This window comes from Crocodylus porosus, unplaced genomic scaffold, assembly GCF_001723895.1.
Source record: "Crocodylus porosus isolate Cpor-Errol unplaced genomic scaffold, CroPor_comp1, whole genome shotgun sequence".
In the NCBI taxonomy this organism is placed as follows: Eukaryota; Metazoa; Chordata; order Crocodylia; family Crocodylidae; genus Crocodylus; species Crocodylus porosus.
The window spans coordinates 115,686,128-115,707,582 of NW_017728943.1; the positions used below are offsets into that span (position 1 = coordinate 115,686,128).

The following is a 21,455-nucleotide window of genomic DNA, read 5'->3' on the forward strand; positions in this document are numbered from 1 at the left end:
TGGAGGAGTCACTGTTCCCCTGAGCACTGCCAGGAGTGACTAGGAATAATGGTCACAAGCTGGCAGAGGGTAGATTCAGGCTGGACATCAGGAGGTGGTCAGGCCGGCTAGGATCTGGAACCAACTTCCAAGAGAAGTGCTGGCTCCTATCCTGGGGGTCTTTAAGAGGAGGCTAGACAAACACCGAGCTCGGGTCATTTGACCCAGTACTCTTTCCTGCCAGGGCGGGGGGTCAGACTTGATGATCTGCTCAGGTCCCTTCCGACCCTACTAACTGAAACATGAGAGATGCCCATTTCCAAATAGCCCTTCAGGGCACTTTAGTGGGGAAAAAAGACATTTAGAAATCCCTGCTCCAAATCAAGCATGAAAGACCTTTAAATTTGGGTCTCAACATCCCAAACAAGAGTCCCAGATATAGGTCTACTGGATGGATTCAAAGTTGGGGTGGGAGAGAGGAGGAGGAGGAGGAAGGGGAGAACTGGCTGTGTTTTATATGAGAAAAAACATGTTGCATCTTATTTTCTTAATGTCAAGGGCACTGCACTTCATTTCAGGAGAGTATGTACTTGAATCTCTTGAAGCCCAAGTGAAGAGAGGTGCTTAAATCTCTGACAGAATGGGTCCTCCCCTTGGCTTTTCCTATGCCTGTTGCTGAAGTAGCAGAATGTTGTCCTGAAGATCTTTAGCTGCCTAGTCTGACTGTGAGTTTTGGCAGGTCCTACAACTTCCTTAGACAAACTTGTGTTTCTGATGGTTTAAGCAGGGATACATTTTGCCTTGACCAGAAGATTGGACTAGATGACCTCTGAGATCCCCTCCAGCCCCATTTTTCTATAATTCTGCTGGCTATCATAGACGGCTTCCCTACCCAGCTGGCTGGTTTTTATAGATCCTGTTCTTAGGCACATAATTTTCCCCATGTATTGGGCTCTGAATTCCACTAGGTGGCAGAACCACTAAGATTATTGAACTATGGTAATGCTGGGCTTCCATCATTTAGTGGATCTAGCTCTAAGCATCAGATCTTCATACTTAGCCACCTGACCTCCACTGAAATTAATGGGGGTTGGGGTTTAGAGGTGCCTAAATACTTTTGAATACGTAAAACCCAGATGACTGGATCATGGCTAAAGTCCGGCAGAGCCAAAAATGGAACCCAAATTTCTAACTAGAGTTCTACCAACTCCTTTTGTGTAGTGTCCAGTGACCACTATACAAACTCACTGAAAGCTGTGGGGTGCCACAGATAGTCAAATAGGGCATAATTTGGCCCAGGTTATAACCTTGTTACTTGGTTGACTGAAACAGGCTCTTTAGATTTTACCCTCAACCTTTTGTTGTGGGCTTTCTTTTCTGCCACCTATTAAATCCTAACTTCTAGTTGCAGCTATAGTGTGCACAACCTCAAAAAACACAGCAACTTTCTCTTTGTAAGGCAAGCTTCAGGTTCATTCACACTTCCTGCTGCTTAGTGTCAAATATTTGGGATTTTTGCTTTATTATTAGGGATATAAATGGAATGTGTAAAGCCAAAAGATTAATTGGAAAATATCTATTAGCGTATCAAGACTATGACCCTGGAAAGTTCAGACTATACTGTGTATATATAGTTGATGTTGCATTGCTTATCATAGGTAAAAATGCCTGCTTATTTGTAAGACCTCAGGAAGCAATATATGGAACTAAAGAATATTAAAGAGCACCAAAAATCTATTTATTCCCAAAGTATTCGGTGATATATAATTACCTGCTGTATTCCCCAGTCGGACCTGAAGAGCAGATAAAGGAATCAGCCAACGAAATTTAAATGGATCCAAGTCACTGTAATTATGTGCAGCCCGAGCATTAGTAGGCTACAAAACAAAAAAATAAACACCAGACTTCTTTAAAAAAGAGAGTGCAACATTACACCTGCACAGTGTAAGTTCTGAATAGAATGAACTTTTGTGCAAGAGCCCACTTCTCAAGGAAAAGTGAATCTTAACAAGTATTGCTCTTTCAATAACCTAATGCTGTTGTTTTCAATTTGGCTCTAAAATAATGAAGGGCAGAACCCTTGGAATTCTAGCAAAATTTAGATTAAAAAATTAACTTAAAAAAAAAATCACTGTACCCAATAAATGAGTAATACATAAACATCTTATTTCTCCATGGCAACAACTAATAGGAAACATGCTCAGTGTGAACAAAGCAACGTAACAGTTAACTGAACAGGTTGATGCAACCACCATTCCATTTCACAGGCAAAATTTTATCTTTTCTGATAAACAATACACTAATGCTCCATGTCACGTCTTCTTTCCTATATTATTTCAGCTGAGTATTAGTTTCTGCCAGTCATGTTGAGACCATTCGCTTGTTTGTTTCCCTGCAACTTCCTGGAGATGGGAACTTGGTGATATCTCAGGTATTTACAGCATTTAGTATATGATATGTAGCTTAAATACTTCAGTCACATAAGTGATGATGTGCTTACGTGCTATATTTCCTTCCAATGTGATCCACATACTACGTGGATCACTAGCTAGAATTACTTATCACACTGCACATGACTCAGCAGAACAACTTATTGCAACACCTAGACACTTTTATAGTCTAGATCAGATAATGGCAACTTCACTGTCGGTGAGAACAAGCTAAATTGAAGCTCAGCGTGATACACATGAAGCTAGTGGCAGGCAACCTTTTAAGTCACAGGCTGGAACAATCCAGCTCTGGTCCAACAGTCCAGGGGACATCTACAGTCAGCAATGGGGGGCCTTCCCTGCACCCATGTCCCAGACCATGCAGCTGGGAGCTGCATTTGTGTTGCTGCTGATTTTCCCAGTCCCCTGCACTGTTCACCAGCTGGGGCATGGCTGCAGCTTTCAGCCAGTGAGGAGTTGGGCTGGGACCAGGCAGCTGGAAGTGGTGGGGAAAAGAAGAAAGGGAGAAGCAGCAGCAGCAGTGTGGATGCAGCTTCCAGCTGCCTGGCCCTGGCACAGTTTCCCACAGGCTGGAAGTTGTGTCTATGCCCCAGCCAAAGGGTGGGTTTGGCTGGGGAGGACAGAAACAGAGGCAGCAAGGGCACAGCTGGAAGTTGCCCAGCCCTGGAACAGCTCCTCACTGCTTAGCCACCTCACAGACATAGGCAAAGCTCTTGGGCTCTGCAGGCCAGTTCCAGTAGCCTAAAGGATCCAGCCTGAAGGATGTATGCTGCCAACCCTTGCATTAAGCCAACAATTTTTACTATTATCAGTTTTCTTTCAATACTGACACTCAGTTTTGCATCCTCATAGCAAGCCTATACTCAGATCACTACTGTTGAATTGACACTAAAGTCAAACTTACCAATTTCTTTTTCAGTTTGCAGTTCTCTTTATAAACTAGTATGACAGCCCTCTTAAAAACTGAAAAAGGAAAAGAAAAGCCAGTGATTACAGGTGTAGTACTGTGTTGCCTATTCACATTTATTTCCAGTGATCCACAGTTCAGAGGTTATTTGTCTAGTCCCCACAAAAAGTACAGTCCCATAGCAAATGTTCAACTACATAATTCAAGTTTCCCTTAGTCATATAGACACTTACTTATAAGGAGTTTGGGATGAAAGAAAGGCTTGGAAAATAGCTCCATCTTAAGACTGCAGAACTGGGTCTTAAATTCGTGCATCTAACCAACATTTCTTAGAAACATTTTTTGTGAAAGGAAAGGCATGCTGCCAAGTTCCTATAGGAGAATGGAAGGTGTTGCAGAGAAGAGATGCTTCTGAGAGATGTTGGCAAGCCTCCTGGTTGACAAAGTTTCGTATTTAATTTGAAACATGAGCTCTCAGAATTTCCTGCTTATTTGCGTGAAATACCAGTATGGCTCCCATTAATATCATACAAGTGTTTCACAATCTCTGAAATATTTAGCATAAATGTTGCTCCAAGTGAGGCAGGGAAATACTTTATTTCATGGGGAACTGAGGTACAGAGATCATGAGTCACCCAGGAAGGCTGTGCAGGGTACAGAAGCTAAGTTTCCCATGTTCGTGAAAATGGGGGTGCAGATTATGCAATGCATCATCACATATACCAAAACGCATCTTACACCAGGTTAAAAAAAACAGAAGCTTTACTAATGGTCTGGGGCCACATTACTCAGTTTAAGATCAAAGCAAAAACAAATATAAATTTATTTGAATGTGCATTACTTTGCTAAATCATATATTATACATTAAAATGTAGCATGCTAGGCAAAAATACTCAAAAGATGTTGTTTCTTTAGTCCTGTAGTCTTTAGAATTAAATGTACATGTGTCCTTCAGATTCATAAAATAAAATCTAGCCTTCTTGAGCATCTTGACAGTGCATCCAATGCTTCACTGAAAGTTATTTCCACATCTGAGTTAAATGTTCACCTGAGTTAGCGTTTCCTCACCTATATTAATGTTTGTACCTAAAGTTAAAAACAACCTCCAGGGCTGTAAAATAGGAGCTACATTACCAGGAGCAGCTACGCAGAATTGCAGAAGAAAGGGCTAGCTTGATTAGCTTAAGACAGGCACGGGCAAAATACGGCCCACAGGCCACATCCAGTCCACCAAACAATTTCATGCAGCCCATGAGCACCCACCAGCTAAATTGTACCCTGCCTAGTCCACATGTCTCACTCCCACCCTCATGTGTGGAAGCCAGCATGCAGCTCAGCCAGCACACAGTTTCTCAGCAGGGCTGTTGCTGCCAGTGCTGCAGGCGCCAGGGGACCCGATTGGCCTCCCCAGCGTCCAGTGTCTTCTCATCTTCCTGCTGCAGCATTTGCTCCAGGCAACAGGTATTTGCGGGGGGGGGAGGGGCTGGGGCTGGCAGGAGTGCAGAGCTCAGGTAGGCAGGGTATGAGTGTGAGGGAGGACAGGGAGTGTGGGGACCCCCCCACACACTCCCCCCCCCCCCATGGCACACAGTTCCCACCACCAACACCAACAGCAGCGGTGAACACTCAGGGCACTTGTGGCCCACACAAGCACTGCCACATGGCAGCACATGGCTCCAACCAACGCTGCATGTAGTAGCAAGCGGCACAGCCAGGTTAGCTCGCCTCTATTGCACGGAGATCTCCGCAACTCATGTGCAGCTCCTGGCACTCACATGCCACCGGGGAAGCCCCACGATGCAGCTGGCTGCCTTCCCCGCCCCCTGCCATGCAGGTCCTGGGACTGTATCAGAAGTGGAGGGGAGCCCCACCTCCCGATTCCCCGTACAGTCTCAGGACCTGCATAGAAGGGAACGCAGAAGGCAGCTGGCTCCAACTTGCAGGGCTTTCCCCTGTGGCGCACAAGTGCTGGGAGCTGCATGTGAATTGTGGGAAGCCCTGCATGATAGAGGCGGGCCAGCCTGGCTGCACTCTTTGCCACCACGTGCAGTGCTAGCTGGAGCTCCACGCTGCCAAGCGGCAGTACCTGCACAGGACACAAGTGCCGACCACATGTTGCTTGTCGCTAGCAGCAGAGGCTGTGTACCTTCGGAGAGAGAGTTTGGGGGGTCCCCATGTCTCCCTACCTTCCCTCTCAGCCCACACCCACACCCTGCCACCCCCCACATATACATCCCCAACATACCCTATGCCCCCTCACATAGCCACACCCCCTCACAAGCCCCCATCTACCCCCCACTACTCCCCACACACCATATATATGAGTAGGGCTCGTTTTGAGCTATTATTCAATCATCGCTATATACACTATGCAAACACAAATGACAAAAATATTTTTGTAGTAAAACTAAAATACGTTATAGTAGGTGTTTGACTTTTAGTGCGATTTGGGTTTTTTTTCTGGCTCCAAGATGGCTATGCCTCCCCCAACACACACACACCCAAGAGTACTTCCAGGAGCAAGGGGAGGGACTTCTGGTGACAAAGGTCAGTAGTTGGGGAGGGAGGGGACAAAGTCTGGTTCTAAAATGGTGACCAGGGAGCAGGGCATCTGTCAAGGGGCGAGGCTACCCTTGCAGCCCTTGACAGCTCACCAATACTCATTAAGCAGATCTCCAGCCAAAATAATTGCCCACCCCCAGTATAACAACACTAAGATCATTCCAAAAGGAGGGAGTGGCATTAACACCTATGGAACGAAGAATGTAGAAGGGACCAGGTAACACGTCAGGAAGTCAAACGATCCCCTCACTGCCGCCTGAATAGAAATGCTGCTGCCACTGCCAGGCAGTTAGTTTTAAACGTTGTGTGGCCTATGAATAAAACAAGAGTATGAATACACTGCTGCCCTGTGCCTGGATCCACCCCTACCCACGACTTTTGTGGACTTGCCCATGGCACATGACAGTTTAGGAAGACAGCCTTCTTTTGAAAAAGCCAATAAACAGTGCATCATAACACATTATTATACCTACTGATAGCTGTGGTTCCCAACAGCTGATTGGTTGCAACTCTAATATAGCAGACCTAACCTACCTTCTCTCATATACATAATTTCCCCCTCTACCCATCATCTTTGTGGTGGAACCACACAACTGCTTTATCTATTGAACAATGTGCTCTGTCTTGGCACTCCCACTCTTAGGTTTACAGCAGTGACATGCCACAAACCTAGTCCCAGGGTATGAATACCTTGGCAATCTTGCACTCATCACCAAGGGGTCACCCCCTCTTTCCTTCCCTCCCTCCCTCCCCCCAACATGGCACAGATCCTCACAGAAGATCTGAGAAAACCATAAGACTTCTATACGATTATGGCAACTTTGATCACATCTTCTAAAAGCAGCTGTGTGTTTGTTCCACGTGGGCAACCACCAACCAACAAAATCACCTGAATGTCACCTTCTGTAACACTTAACTCAGTCACAAGAATTTCCCAAAATAACTCAAAGTAGCTCTGGATCATAGCCCCACACAGTGCCAACATCTAACAAAGATTAACACAGTTTAGGAACAATATAATCCACGCAACGGCCAGAACCAGCTGGAGAGCGAACCGTTATACATAGGTGATGTAGCTACCACCACCTTCATTTTCTCAGCAGAAAAATAGACTCCTTTTCTTGACACACCAAAAACAAGTAATGCAGAGAATAAGTTTAAACAAATTTTAATAGTAAGGTTAATATTGGAATACACCTGGTATATGAATAAGGCAATATAGATAAAGCATTTCAAGCCAAATATTAAAAATGCTGCCAAAAATGAATATTTGATTATTTAAAATAGAAAAAAAAATCATTTTAAATATATTAAAGCCCAAAATCTTAAAAGCTTCTAATATGTGGCCTGTCTGCTAACAGATAGAATTTCTTACACAGGCTTAAGAGCTAAATTTTAAAGAAGGGCTTATCTTGATTTCACCACAGTTCAAGGCTGAACAACAAAAATTCCAAAGATGAATATAGATTTTTATAATTAATGATCTGGTTCAACTTCAAAAGCTTGCTAAGGAAGACTAGAAAATACAGAAATGTACCTAATAAGTTATATTCTGGCTAATACCATTTACCTATTTTTATCCTCTATATAAACTATGCAATGTCCTAAACCAGACCTAACTGGTATAAAACCACTGAACAAACTGTAAGCAAAAACTTTAGTCAACTTCTGACCTGTATGTCACATTCTGAAAGCTTATTGCTTCTGATATCCTCTCACCTGCTTATTTCCTTTACCCGCTCATGTCTTACCCAAGCTCTGGTCAAGCAGATGCAAGCAAATACACCCATTAAGCAGCTTAGGGCCTATCACAGTCAAATCAACATCCCTTTGAAGAGAATAAGCTATTACGCAAGATCAAGATAATGCAAAAAACAAACCCAGATTTGCCCATTTTTAAGGATCTTTAAAACCTCCCGAGATGCTGCTTTGAGTCCAGGAACCTCTTCTAGTTAATAGTCAAAGCTCACAAAACCTCAGGACTGTCACAATACAAATGGCAGAGGTTGCAGGAATCCTACAGAATACTATTCAAGAATCAAGACCCAATCACAGACCCGACAAATCCACCATGCCTCATAAAAATCTATCACTATGTAGAACATACCTGGAAAATGAAAGGGAGCCCAAATGCAACCATAGATAAGAAATCTAAACTATGGAAGACCTATTGAACTGCTGCCCCCTTACATCCTTCTCAGAAGATGCAGTTGTGATTCATTTTACATTGGTAAAAAGCCAAGGAACAAATGTCTAATTTGGATGCTGACCTTTAATGTTATTTTTTCAAGCTGTTATGCAATCCCCCTCCACCCCCAATTTTATCTTGCCTCTATTCCTACAGAAATAGGCCATGTCTAAACTAGTCTGGACTTGTGCTATTCATTCATTTAGTTGATAACTAAATGACAGCATTGCAATTACTGACTAATCTTTAGCTACCCACATATCTGCATACCATGAAATAACAAAGTTTGTAGACATGGGATGCACTCTTTCGTAAGGGCAGTAACGGAGAAGAGAAAACCAAACACTGATGAGGCACTATGTGTATCGATAATGTCAGTTCCAAGTATGTAGACTTCTTCCATTTATATTTTACTGTAAGTCCTGAGCTACTGAAAGATGTTGTTCTTATGAGTGTCACAAAGTAGCAGTGTCAAGATGTAGCTGGATTTATTTTTTATTCCATTAGTACAAAATCGTTTGAAACAGAAATGAGTGGTAGAAGGTTGAGGAACATCTGATGAATTTAGAGGCTTTTTGGTAGCCATCCATACAATGTTATTTAACTATTATTTTTAGTGAAAAAAAAAAATCCAGTCCAGAGGTTCTGATTGAACCATTTCGCAATAGTTAACATACACACAGATTACACACCCTTTACTTTTTAGGTTAGAAATTATTTGGATGGAACTGGCCAGACAATACAATTTACTTCAAAGGATACAAGCAACTTCAGTTCTGAGGCTGAACTCTGGTGCAGATTCATGGGGCTAAGATGGAAGATAAATAGTTTACCGGCACCTTACGAAAGCTTAGCAGATTTTGTTAAATCCGTTTTAAACAATGTCTTCTAAGAAAGGAACAGCAGCTGTTTTGTAGTTTTACATATAAACAGAAGAGAGGTTAGGAGGGGTGGGAACTAGGGACATTAAGATAAACAACGGCATTAAATGGATGAAAGCCCTACATTTCTGGAAAATATCACAGTGTCTCTGCATGTATCTTTCATATTCACATTTCACCTTAAATATTTATGATTCTGCAGGGCTGGCAATTCACTCTAAACATTCAGTGTTAGTTGTTATATTTGCTCTTTCAATACTGCGAAGATATACTTGATACCATTGGGATTTTTTGTTTCAAAAAAAGAGAAGGAGCACTGACCAAACACCGTAAGTTCAAGGTCTTTTCTGGCTTTGCCCAGTGATGGGAAAGGGTTTAACCAGGAAACTGTGGAGTGCATCAGAAGTTCTCCCATAGAAAGTTCTGTGACCTATGTTATATTACAAACAAGAAATCCAAGAAATGTTTTGAGTAAAAATCACAAACCATACATTTTAATGAAAACATGTTGATAACATTATGTTTATATAGACATATACTGAGCTAGGCAGGTATAAACACCATTATATTTAAAAGATATACCCATAAACAAAATAACATGCACATTAGGAAAGACAGGTGATTTGCCTCTTGGGGATTTTTCCCCCTCCCATTACTAATATTACTGCTGAAGGCTATCAAGTCTGACCTGAAGTTTAGTCATGGACATACAGCTGTGAAGTTTATTTATTATCTCTCTAATTTCAACGGGCTAATTAATGGGCACCAAGGAAAACGTTAGAACTCTAAGGTGGTGAGCTCCTAAGGAGGAACCCATTATGACTTAATCAGGAATAAGGGCATGCAGTGTCTTGCAGGATTGTGTCCAAAGTTAATAGACTATGCTACTTGTCCTCTTACCTCCTTCTTTGTTCCGCTTTGATCTGCAACTAGTTGATCAAACACAGTACCATAGTCCTCATATATCTTCTGCATCTCATTGATATGACTGGCTACTTTTTCCATTGCTTTTAGTGCTTCTGTAAGTGTTTAAACAAAGCCACCATTTAACACATAATTAAGTCAGCTTTTTTTTTTTTTTTTTTTTTATAAATGCACAATCTATTTTATTAAATCCCATTAGAGCCTGGTAAAAATATGTAGTTTATAATTACATACAATTATAATTATATCCAGAACTGCAAGGGCCCATGACCAACAATACTCCAGGACAAGAGCAGTACAAAAGTAAAGACAGGAACTGATCAGTGTATGCAGAGATTGCTTAACCTGATGTTTTAGGTACCCAGGGACTATGAAAAAATATCATGGTAAGGAGAGACATAGTACGTTAACATTTAGTGCAATAGCATGATAAGGACAGATACGCTGCGATGCCATTTATATAAATAAGACTCAAAACATAAGCCCTGTAGGGCAAGAGTGTCAAACACGTGGCCCACAGGCTAGATCCAGCATGCAGAGCTACTCTGTCCAGCCAACTAGGCCGTGGAATCCGGGGGCGTGGCTGGAGCAGGGAGGTAGAATTTGCCTGTGTGAGGGTCAAAGCACTCAGCTGTACCTGAAACAGGCAATCTTTTATCTTCTGAAAGGGAGAAAGCGGTAGCATAACTAGGGCAGGGTGCTGACTATGAGGGAGCATCAGAATCCCCTCTGAGCAAAGATTTATATGATATTCCCTACTTTATATGACATCCTTGCCCAATCATAGGAGCCAGGCAGTGCAGTGCTACCCTCAGCAGTGTATTGGGGTTGTTGGGGAAAGGAAGATGGGACAAGTGGGGCAAACTGAATGGTGCTCCTTCCTCCAGGACACTGCCACAGCAGACACAGCCTGTACCCAATATCTGCGTATTTAGGGAGGAAGAGGGAAAGGGAACAGGGCATCCCCGGCAGCCCAGCCACTGAGCTATAACCATTAGAGCTGATGCTACTACAGCAGCAGTAGTCCAGACAGGTAAGACTTCCCTTCTCTTCAGCCACAGCATCCCCCTCCCTCCACAGTTGTCAGACTACCCTCATCCCTTGGGCACTCAATGAGTTTGATATGCTTCTGGGAGGAAGCACTGAAACGCACCACTTCTAAAACAAGGGTTACAGGCATGCTGCTTTCTTTCACTGGGTGCCTGAGCTTTCTGACACAGGCATAATTATAACCAAAAGGTGGAGCTTCCTTTGCCCCAAAAAAGTGCACACTGACTAGTCATGATGGTCTGTCAAGAATAATACAGAGTAAGAAGCCTGGGTCCATTCATTATGGCAGTTCTGGGCTATTCCCATTTTTCAAAGGTATCTCTACACACTCAGTACATGGCAGCAGAAAAGGGCTTGCTCTTTTATCATGCATTTTTAAAGGCAGTGTGAAAGGGTGAGAGCTGGAAGCGATTTCTTCTCTCTCGTTTTTGTGAAACTTTTGAACTGTGTAATGCCACAGGAATTATACTGGCGTGTAACAGTTCCGTCATTTTAGGGAGGCTTTGAAATCAAATTAAAACTCACTTTAGTCCCTGCCACGTAACCAAGACAATTACCTGTCAGATGATAATGCTCCTCACTCTCATTATCAGTTAGGGACACCAGCTCTTTTAGGAGTAGGGGATACTTCAGCACTCTCTGAACAGGCTTTATGAGATACGACTCCAGTGTCGAAGAATGCTGTTTTGTGGGGTTCCGCGCATCCAGAAAGGCTTTGAAAGCTTTATCCGTTTTGGCTTAACACAAAAAAAGATACGTCTGTCAGTTCCATGCAGAAGCCATAAAAACCAAAATTAATGTGAAACCAACATAATGTAGCAAATTTATTTTTTTAATGATCCTTTTCATGTGTATTTATTAGAGTGCTTTTCTTGGCTGTTTAGTGAGGAATGGCTTTAATAGCATCATAAACTTAAAATAAGTACAACAGATTCTGCTTTATTACATATAAAATATTTGCATACTTTTGCTTGAGACAAAGAAAGCATTTGATGCCTATTCAATTAATTTTCCCTATTTTTCTGCATGTTGGCCTCTATTACATTTAAATTTGTGTAAATCAGAACTAGAAAAAAAAAATCTAAGGTCAGTCAGTCAATAATGCAAAGATGGAGCATTATACAGAAACACACCCCCTTGTAACAATTTACCAGAACATTTGAATTATGAAACATTTTTGCAATCTAGTGAATGCTCACATATGGATTTTTGTTGTTTTAAATGAACTAGCAAGTTTCACTTTTGGAAGCATACTTAACACCTTTCCTGTCATTAACCACCCCATTGGCCATGTTACCCATCCATTCAGCAGCATCTCTAAGAGAAAGGGAACTGCTTTCTTAGGCATGGGATTTTCTTTTTGTTATTCACATACTCGTGGTCAACTGAAAGAACATAACGGAGTATAAGATGCAACCAAAAAGCAATTTGCATAATTTCCAATTTATTTGGCAGCGAGTCTTTTAAAAGCTAACAAAAAACACATGGAGTGAACTGCAGCACAGTGCCACATTATGACTGGGACTTATGGTTCATGTTTCCAGTCTATTTTTTTCATTTTAAAACTTTTCCCCATTCCATTTATTAATGGTCTGCTTATTTTTGGATCATTTTGTTGGGAAAAAGCTATGCAAGCAACAGGAATCTTTCAATTGGCGCAATTCTCCCAAAGCACTGCAAAGCTCTCTTAAACCAAAACAACGTACTTCAGCTCAGGATGAAGATCTTCACCCACATTTAGCGTTCTGCACTTTTGAGTGACATAACCATGTCTGAATATGCACGTGCACCCCACCCCCAAATATAGAAGATCTAAAAGCTACTGTTTTCAAGTGCAAGCTGCATCTGTAAACAGCACCAGCTTTTGGGGGGGGGGGGGAAATCAGCTGCTCTTTAGGCTACTTCATAGGTTTTAATAAAAAATTATTTTCCTCAGGTTGTTCCCTCAGATCAATATCATATTTCAACATGGGGGGAAGATCACAAATACTCACATTACAAGACCTCCCACTTCCCCCTTCTTTCATATTAATACCCTTATGAGACATACGTCTCAAACTGATGTGGTACACTGATTTATTTGAAATTGAAGTCAAACAAATGAATTACAATTGTGACAACAAAATTACCTCTCTCAAGAACCTTCTGCACTTTGATGTGGTTTGCACAAAATCCACTGTAGAGCTTAAAGTGGTCAGCATAATACAGAAAAGAACCTCCAAGTGAAAACAGCAGCTTCTGAAACCAGATGCAAAGTATTTGTTAAATTAATTATCTTAAAATATTAATCAAAGGCTCAGGCACCATTTGGCTGGTTTCAGTTAATTTATAGCAAGTCCCTGTTTTCAAGCTATGGCAACCTGCCTTCTTAATAATGTGCGAGCGAACATATTCTGTACATGAAAACATAAATTTGCAACAGAAGGATATTAGTGAATGTTTCTACTCTGAAAACTGCTCCATAAGTAGCATAATGTTATTGTGTTTCAATAGCTTTCCTATTAACACCCTCAATTTACAAGTAAATAAGATGGTTGAAGTACATTGTTCCAAAGGGCTAGTGCTGTATAAGTATCACCGCCTTTCCAAAGTGTGAATTTATTGGTAAGAAGATCAGTTATATAGACTACATAGAGCCTTGCTGCCTTGGGACATAAATCCAAATCCAACTCATGTCAATACTCAAAATCAGTTTTCATCTGACCACTGGTTCAGTAAGTTTGCATGAAAGGAGCTAGTAGTTTTGAGCTAGACCCCAGTGGGCATTACCACACACCACCACCACCACCACCACAACTGATGGTCACTCTCAGCAATGAACTCAAATATTGCAAGGACATGGAGACAGACTCTTCTCACTTGTCTGCGTAGCCCCGCCAGGCCAGGTTTGAAACTGTCAGGAAACCTGTGCTGTTCTCAATAGAAAGTTTCAGTTTCCAGCATTGCTAAGATGACACATTTGACAAGCACTATGTTCACTATACAAAATAGCCTTATTTCAAAAGAAAAGTTGAACTTTCCACATATAGATTATGAATCTTTTGGGAGCAAGCTAAGAAAATATAGAACGAGTAGAGATTTAACACAGCAATTATGTACCATCTTACTGTACTTGACAAAGTAAGCCAAGAAAATCACAGTAGCTGTAATAAAAATCCAGTGTTTATTATTCATTACACCTCCATTTGTCATCACCAATATGTGTAGAGAGCTAGAGCCAGTGGAAACCTGAGTACTAATTTAGAAGTGTGAAGATACCACTTTTCCTACAGATGTCAAAATAACTGTCAGATGACCTGTTTCCTTCTTTTCCTAGGTATGTGTAGTGTCAGTTGCATCAACCGCTTTATCTTTGATTTGTTTCTCTGCCAATGGTATCATATCATGGTATTAGTTCTGCAAAAGCCAACTACTCAGATCAACTACCATTTGAATAGACATTTGTCAACTGCTGAGCAGCAAAATGTGGTCTCTTAAATGGAGCTCCACACACCTTGCAGGACTCCATTCCTGCACTGCTGCATGCAAACTAGTGTGTTCGTTTGGGGCCATGTCCTATTTCACTCAGGGGCATGTAAGTTGACTTGAATACCTAAATGCAATTGTTTCATCCCATTCAAGTCCCGGAAACCCATTATATACATCTACTTTTGTAACACACCACCATGTTACCCTTAAGACTGAGTCACAAAAAAAGAGGGGGAGAAGAACCCACCCATCTTTTGCATTAACAGGTTTTCCAGGACTCAAGCAGGGTGAAGTGGAATTTCACTAAGGCACTTACATGCTTAATAGGTGGAACAGAATATGGGCTTTGATCTTCAAAAGCCTTGCTCAGCCTGTTGGAAGAGTAGTGAAGTTTACTATATACTTTGGCAGTACTGCTTCTTATGCAAGAGTCAGTAATTCTCTATGCTTTTCAGTACAGGTTTGTTAGCCAAAGCCAGCCATGCTGTTCTTCTGTAGGCAACAGCTTTTAAGAATAGCAACTAATCAATTCCAAGCTTTCAGGAATTAATATTTTAGGCATCAATGAGCAGAACCCTACTAATACTGGTGAAAACTCAGAAACCAGGAAAAAAACTGCTTTCTACTAAATAGTTATACAGACTCTGCATGTGAATTAGGTCTAGGATCAGGAATTAGTTCATGAGAGATCTTTCACAGCCTGCAGCACAGCAAACAGGCATTATGTGGGCCTGATTTCAGTGGAAAACAGACTATTTGCAACCAATCACACATCCATGCCCAATCTGCCCTAACCTCTCCATTCTCCCTCCCAGACAGATTCCTTGCCTCCACTGCATCTTGGCGAACAGACAGTCACTCCAGATAGTTCCCCTAGGTGGGCCAACCATAGAAAACTAGGTCTGAAATAAACTTGCAGAGGTCATCTAGTCCAACCTCCTGCCTGAAGCAAGATCAGCCATATCCAAACCATAATCTAAACTCTATACAAAACTACCATCAACCATGAAACAAACACAGACTTTATGCTCTAACCTGCTATAGGTAAAACAAACAAAGCATGGCAACCAATGTCCTTCTATTAAATGCTGTCAAGAGAGCTCAGGTAATGGGCCATGCCTCCCACAGTACATACCAATCTGACCATGGGGTAAAATCCCTTCTTGATCCCAAATATGGTGATCAGTCGGAGCTGGGGGGAGGGAAGTGGACAAGACCCTCTAGCCAGGAACCTCCAGCTTTGGTCTTAGCAGAAGCACTGACTGGCACACCCCAGTCCAAGTCCCCAGCTTGGGCTGCAGCCAATGTGCCTCTGAGGAAGGCTTAAAAACACCCTGACATGTAGCAGAAAGGCAGGGAGGAGGCAACCAGCAAAGCCCAGAAGCATGGGAAATACCCATCGTAGAACACTGGCATAGCTATGCCTGGATCATTCCTGACCATGGCTATCTAATGTTTTCTTGAATACCTCCAATGATGGAGAGTCCACAATTTCCATATGCAGTCTATTCCATTGCCTCACTATTCTCACAGTGAAGAAGTTTTTTCTTGTATTCAATCTACATTTACTTTGCTGCAACTTCAAGCTATTGGTCTGCATCCCCCTCTCTGCAGGTAGAGAGAAAAAGTGTTTTCCTTCTTTATGGGCAGCCCTTCAAGTATTTGAAGACTGCTACCACGTCCCCTCTTAAGCACATTTTCCACAAGCTAAACACGACTAGTTCCATCAGCTGCTCCTCATTTGACTTCCTTTCTAAGCTTTTTATCAACTTTGGTGCCCACCTCTGGACCTTCTAAGTACTCCACATGCTTTTAAAAATGTGGAACCCAGAACTACACGCAATACTCCAGAGAAGACCTAACCAGGGCCAAGTAGAGAGGCTCTATCATCTCCCATGTCTTGCTTCTATTGATGCACCCCAAAACCACACACCTTTTGTGCCGCTGCATCACACTGCAAACTCAAGATGAGTCTGATCTACCAAGACTCCCAAGTCTCTTTCTGTAGTGTTGCCCTCCAGCCAGGTGTCACCCATTTTACATTTGTGTTTTTGATTATTCTTTCTGAGGTGTCACACCTTGCATCTGTCCACACTGAACTTCATCCTGTTAGCTCTAGCCAACTTTCCAGTCTGTCAAGATCCTTATGAATCATGCTCACATTCTCCAAGGTGTTTGCAATCCTTCCCAGTTTTGTGTAGTCTGCAAAATTGCTCAAGCAGCTTTCTATGCCAGCATTCAAATTGTTAATAGATACCTTGAACAGCACCAGACCCGGTGCAGACCCCTTTGGGACTCCCCTCAAAACCTCCTAACATTCTGACATGGACCCATTGATAATTATTAACCTTTGCTTGTGGCTATTGAGCCAGTTATTTATCCACCTTATAGGAGCTTTATCTAGTCCACATTTCTCCCAACTGTTTATGAGAAGCTCATACAGGACCTTGTCAAAAGCCTTGCTTAAGTCCAGACACACTACGTCCACTGCATTCTCTTCATACACCCAAGTAGTTACATTGTCAAAGAAGGAGATCAAGTGTGTTTGACACTATTGGTTTTTCATAAATCCATGCTGGCTGCTTGTGATCAGCCTTTCCTCCTCCAGATGCTTGCAAATGGCTTTCCTTGGGATATGCTCCATTAATTTCCCAAGTATTGAGGCAAGACTAATCAGTCTGCAGTTCCCTGGGTCCTCCTCCTGTCTTTTTAAAGAGGGGCACTATACTGGCCTTTTTCCAGTCCTCTGGTACATACCCAGTCTCCCACAACTTCATGAAGATCATTGTCAAGGTCGCTAAGATCTCCTTTGCCAGGTTCCTTCAGTATCCTGGGATGAAATTCATTTGACCCTGCTGATTTGAATTCATTCAGGCACAAAGTAAGCTCTTTGACTATGTCTTTTCTTATTTCTTCCCTCAGCTTACCCCCTTCCTTATCCAGATAAACCTTTTTAGGTATCTACCTACAGCTTAATTTTTCTGTGAAGACTGCGGCAAAAAACAGCTGTTGAGTAGATTTGCCTTCTTTGCATCTTCTGTTAGGAGCTCCCCCAGCTTGTTGACATCTTCATGGGTCTTTTTCTGGCCAACATACTTACAGAGCTTCTCATTGTCCTTAACCTCCTTTGCCAGGTGTGGCTTGTTCTTTATCTCTTTGCCTCCCTAATGTTGTCCCTGCAGGCTTTTGCTATTTACTGGTATGCTTCCTTGGTGACCTGCCCATTCTTCCATTGCTTGTATGATTTCCTTTTGCATTTGAGGAATTTTAGAAGCTTTGTGTGCAGCCACATTGGTCTCTTGCCATTCTTCTTGTGCTTCCATCATGTCGGGACAGTTTCATGTTGGCTTCCAAATACTGTGCCTTTTAGCACCTTGCGGCATTTCTGGGCATCTTTATCCTTCAGTTTATCCTCCCATGACACCAGGCATATTAACTACTAAATCTGTCTTTTTGAGATCTAGTGTCCTAATTTTCCTAACCTGTCTGTAATTCTATTGTATTGTAATTGCTTCCTCCAAAGTTACCCGCCACCTTCACATCCTCCAATAATTCTTCCCTGTTGGTCAGGACAAGACCCAAGATAGATGATTCCCTAGGAGGAGTTGCATCCTCCACTTTCTAAAACAGGAAGTTGTCCTCCATACAAGTTAGGAACTGACTTAACATTATATTTGGCTGCAGCGTTCTTCCAGCAGCTGTCAGGAAAATTGAAGTTTCCCATCAATACCATCCCACAACTTTTGGATAGATCTGTCACCTGCTTGAAGAGTACCTCCTGATTTGGTGGCCTATAAATCCCTACCATTATACTGATGCTGCATCTTTCACCTTTCATCTTCCCCCAAATGCATTCTGCTTTGCTGTCTTCTTTTTCCTGAACCAGGGAACAAGTGTATGTGTTTTTGACATACAAGACAACACCACCATCTTTTCTTCCAACCCTGTCCTTCTGAAACAGTATAAGCCTCCATGTTGGCATTCCAGTCATAAGAGCTGCCCCCTGGGTGTCTGTGATGCCAATCAGATGATAGTTAATTTCACAACCTGCAGTTTCCAGCTCATCTTGTTTATCCCCCATACTTCTTGCATTTGTATATATGCATTGGTCTTATATTACAATCTGACCTACCCACTTCCCTTTTGCACCACTTCTAGTCCTGTAGCTCTCTGGCCCTTTCCCATAGTTAAGTTATTTCTTCAAGTCCTTCCCCCTCTGGACTGCATGCTCTGTTGTTGGAGAGTTTTCATCACCATCCACTACGGAACTTAGGTTAAACCTCTCCTTACTAGATTGGCCAGACAATGTCCAAAGATGCTTTTCCCCATTCTCACCATATGCATCCCATCTCTTGATAGTAGTTCTCTTCCAGTCTCCTTTTGATGATTTCCAGGGTAGGTGACTGCACCACCAGTCTGGACACCTTGACAGTGAAGGAGTTTTTCTGAGTCTGAAGCGGCCTTCCAGGAGTCTGTAGGATCCATTGCTCCTGGTCTTCCTCAGGGGTGCCCTAGTGAACAGCTGTTCACCGGGTTCTTGATATACTCCCCTGATGTAGCAGTAAGCCTTCTCAGGCCAGTAAGCCAAGTCCATTCTCAGCCTTCTCTTCGGTAGGCTGAAGCGGCCCAAGTCCCTCAGCCTCTCCTCATATGGCTTGTCTCGCAAGTGCCTGATCATACGGATAGCTCTTCTCTGGACCCTCTCAAGCTTTTCCATGCCCTTGTTGAAATGTGGTGCCTAGAACTGGACACACTACTCCAGCTGTAGTCTCACCAGTGCGGAGTACAGTGGGAGTATCACTTCCTTAGTTTTGCATGAGATACAACGATTAATGCATGCCAGCAAGTAGTTTGCCCTGCTGGCCACAGCATTGCACTGCCAGCTCATGGTCATGTGATGGTCAATCACTACCTCTAGGTCCCTTTTGGCCATGCTGCAAGTCAAACTGCAAAGCCTGTAACTTGGTGTCATCCTCAAACTCGGCCAGCAAGCTTTTCACCGTCACATCCATCATTGATAAAGATGTTGAAAAGCACCGATCCAAGCATGGACCCGAGGGACACCACTGGCTACTTCTCGCCAGGACAACACAGATTCATTCATGGGAACTCTCTGGGTCCTACCATGCAGTCAGTTTTCTACCCACTGAACTGTTGAGCAGTTAAGCCCACAGTCTTCCAATTTTTCCACAAGGATATCATGGAATACTAGAGATTTCTTCCATGGGAAGAAATCAATGAGAACACCATTTCTGTTGCTAGCAACTTAATCCTCTTGCCAAGAGCCTCCTGGTCACATCTGATCTGTTCGGTGTCATTCCTGGCAGTATTGCTGGGGCCTACATGGACAAGCAGAAAGGGATAGTACTCTGAAGGATGGATGAGATTTGACAGTCTCTCTGTGGTGTCCTCAGTTTAGGCTCTGGGCAGGCAGCACACCTCCCTGACCCCCAAGTCTGGAAAACAATCCACTACCACTCTTCTTTTCCTTCTTGATGCAGTGGTCTGAAAGCCCCTGTCCTTAGGGCCATGCACTTCTTGCTCTCTTGACTGATGCTCCTCTGCCTCATGCCTGCAAATGGCCGCTCCTCTGCCTTTTCTTCAGCAGTTCCACAGCAGTACTGGAAAAAGATTGCTGGCTTAATCCACTGCTCTTCAATTCTGGGGACCCTCCTTCTTCAAGTAGTCACATGCTACATCATAGCCCAAGATGTTATTCACAAAGGGCCTATGTGGACATAGTTTGCAAGCTAAGAACTCCTCCTAGCTGGCCAAGTGAAGTGAGGTCCCACACCAAATTTAATGCCATTTTTCCATTTGTCTGTCTCTACCTAAGAATGTGGTAACTTTTGAATGCCTCATCCAACCAGTTCTGAGCTTCCAAGAAACATTCTACATATCTGTGGTCAGAACTCTATTGATTTTGGTGAATATTAGGAAACTGGAAAAGTCTGATTTCCACTGGAAAAAGTAAGGAGACCATCAAGCCCCCCTCAGAGTGCCCAATCAGTGTCACAGGCAGAGGGGAATTTCTCTAGCTAATCCTCTTGTTGCCCACATCTACTAGAGACAGCAGCTTAATTTTTTTGTATGGAATGATTTGCATTCTGGGATCCAACAGAAGAAAACAAGCTTTTGACAGGAGTGTCAAACATACAGCCCCCTGCCATCTAGACCTTGGTGCTGCCCTTGGGTCTGATCAGACCCACAAGGGGCACAGCAAACACCCATGGCACAGGGCTGGTCTATAGGCCTGACTGAGCCCTCTCCTCCTCCCCTGCCCCCAGCATACCAGATCCAGCAGTTGCTCTAGCTAGTATCGGGCTTTTTGCGGCACAGATCCCAGAACAGCCAGAATAGGTGTCAGGTACAGCAGTTTGGCCAGTGCAGCAGCCATGCTGAACATGGCAGCCAGGTATGTGCCACATGTTATACCTGATCTGTGGTACACACTGCATATGGCACCCACTCCAGCTGGTCCAGGATCTGTGCTGTGCATGGTGCTTGCAGATACCATGTGCAGCATAGTCCTGGAGCTGCTGGAGCAGGCACTGTATGCACCATGTGCAGCATGACTGCACTCCAGACACTGGCCCACACAGTGCTCATTCCAACCACTCCAGGATTCATGCTGCACTCAGTGCTAGTCCTAGACTGACTGGAGCACCCCCAAGATCAGGTATGCTGGGGAAGGGAAAGGGGGAAAAAGATGAAGCTGTGGGTCCGATCTGGCCTGTGGGCAGGCCCCATGACATTCGTTCAGCCATGGGGCCACAGGAGTTTGACATCCTTACCTTAGACAAAAGGCTGTTAGAGGGAAGTCGGATCCAGGAAGGGGAGCAGAGTTAAAGGGAATAAAGGAGATCCCAGAAGGACAGAAAAGTTGGAGCATAGACACTGATGATAGATGGGGAAGAGGAGAAAAAAAGAGAAAAACAGGAGCACAAAGAAGTACATAGAGGGGGTAAAAGAAGAAATGATAATTTTTATAATCTTTATAAGGTGTGGAAGGAGGCAGAACCTGAAAACTTTATAAAGGTGATTAT

General features: G+C 43.0%; 1 protein-coding gene across 5 annotated transcripts in view; it reads right to left on the reverse strand.

Moving 5' to 3' along the window:
- Window positions 1-21,455, reverse strand: part of TIAM2 (T-cell lymphoma invasion and metastasis 2) — a 268,351-nt gene that overhangs the window by 4,172 nt on the left and 242,724 nt on the right. For all 5 annotated transcript variants that reach the window (XM_019550041.1, XM_019550038.1, XM_019550040.1 and 2 more), the window contains 6 exons: window positions 13,071-13,179; window positions 11,499-11,678; window positions 9,868-9,986; window positions 9,289-9,397; window positions 3,334-3,392; window positions 1,751-1,856 (listed from right to left, as the gene is read on the reverse strand). In XM_019550041.1, coding sequence (XP_019405586.1) covers window positions 1,751-1,856; window positions 3,334-3,392; window positions 9,289-9,397; window positions 9,868-9,986; window positions 11,499-11,678; window positions 13,071-13,179 — 682 coding nt within the window. The remainder of the gene's footprint in view (window positions 1-1,750; window positions 1,857-3,333; window positions 3,393-9,288; window positions 9,398-9,867; window positions 9,987-11,498; window positions 11,679-13,070; window positions 13,180-21,455) is intronic.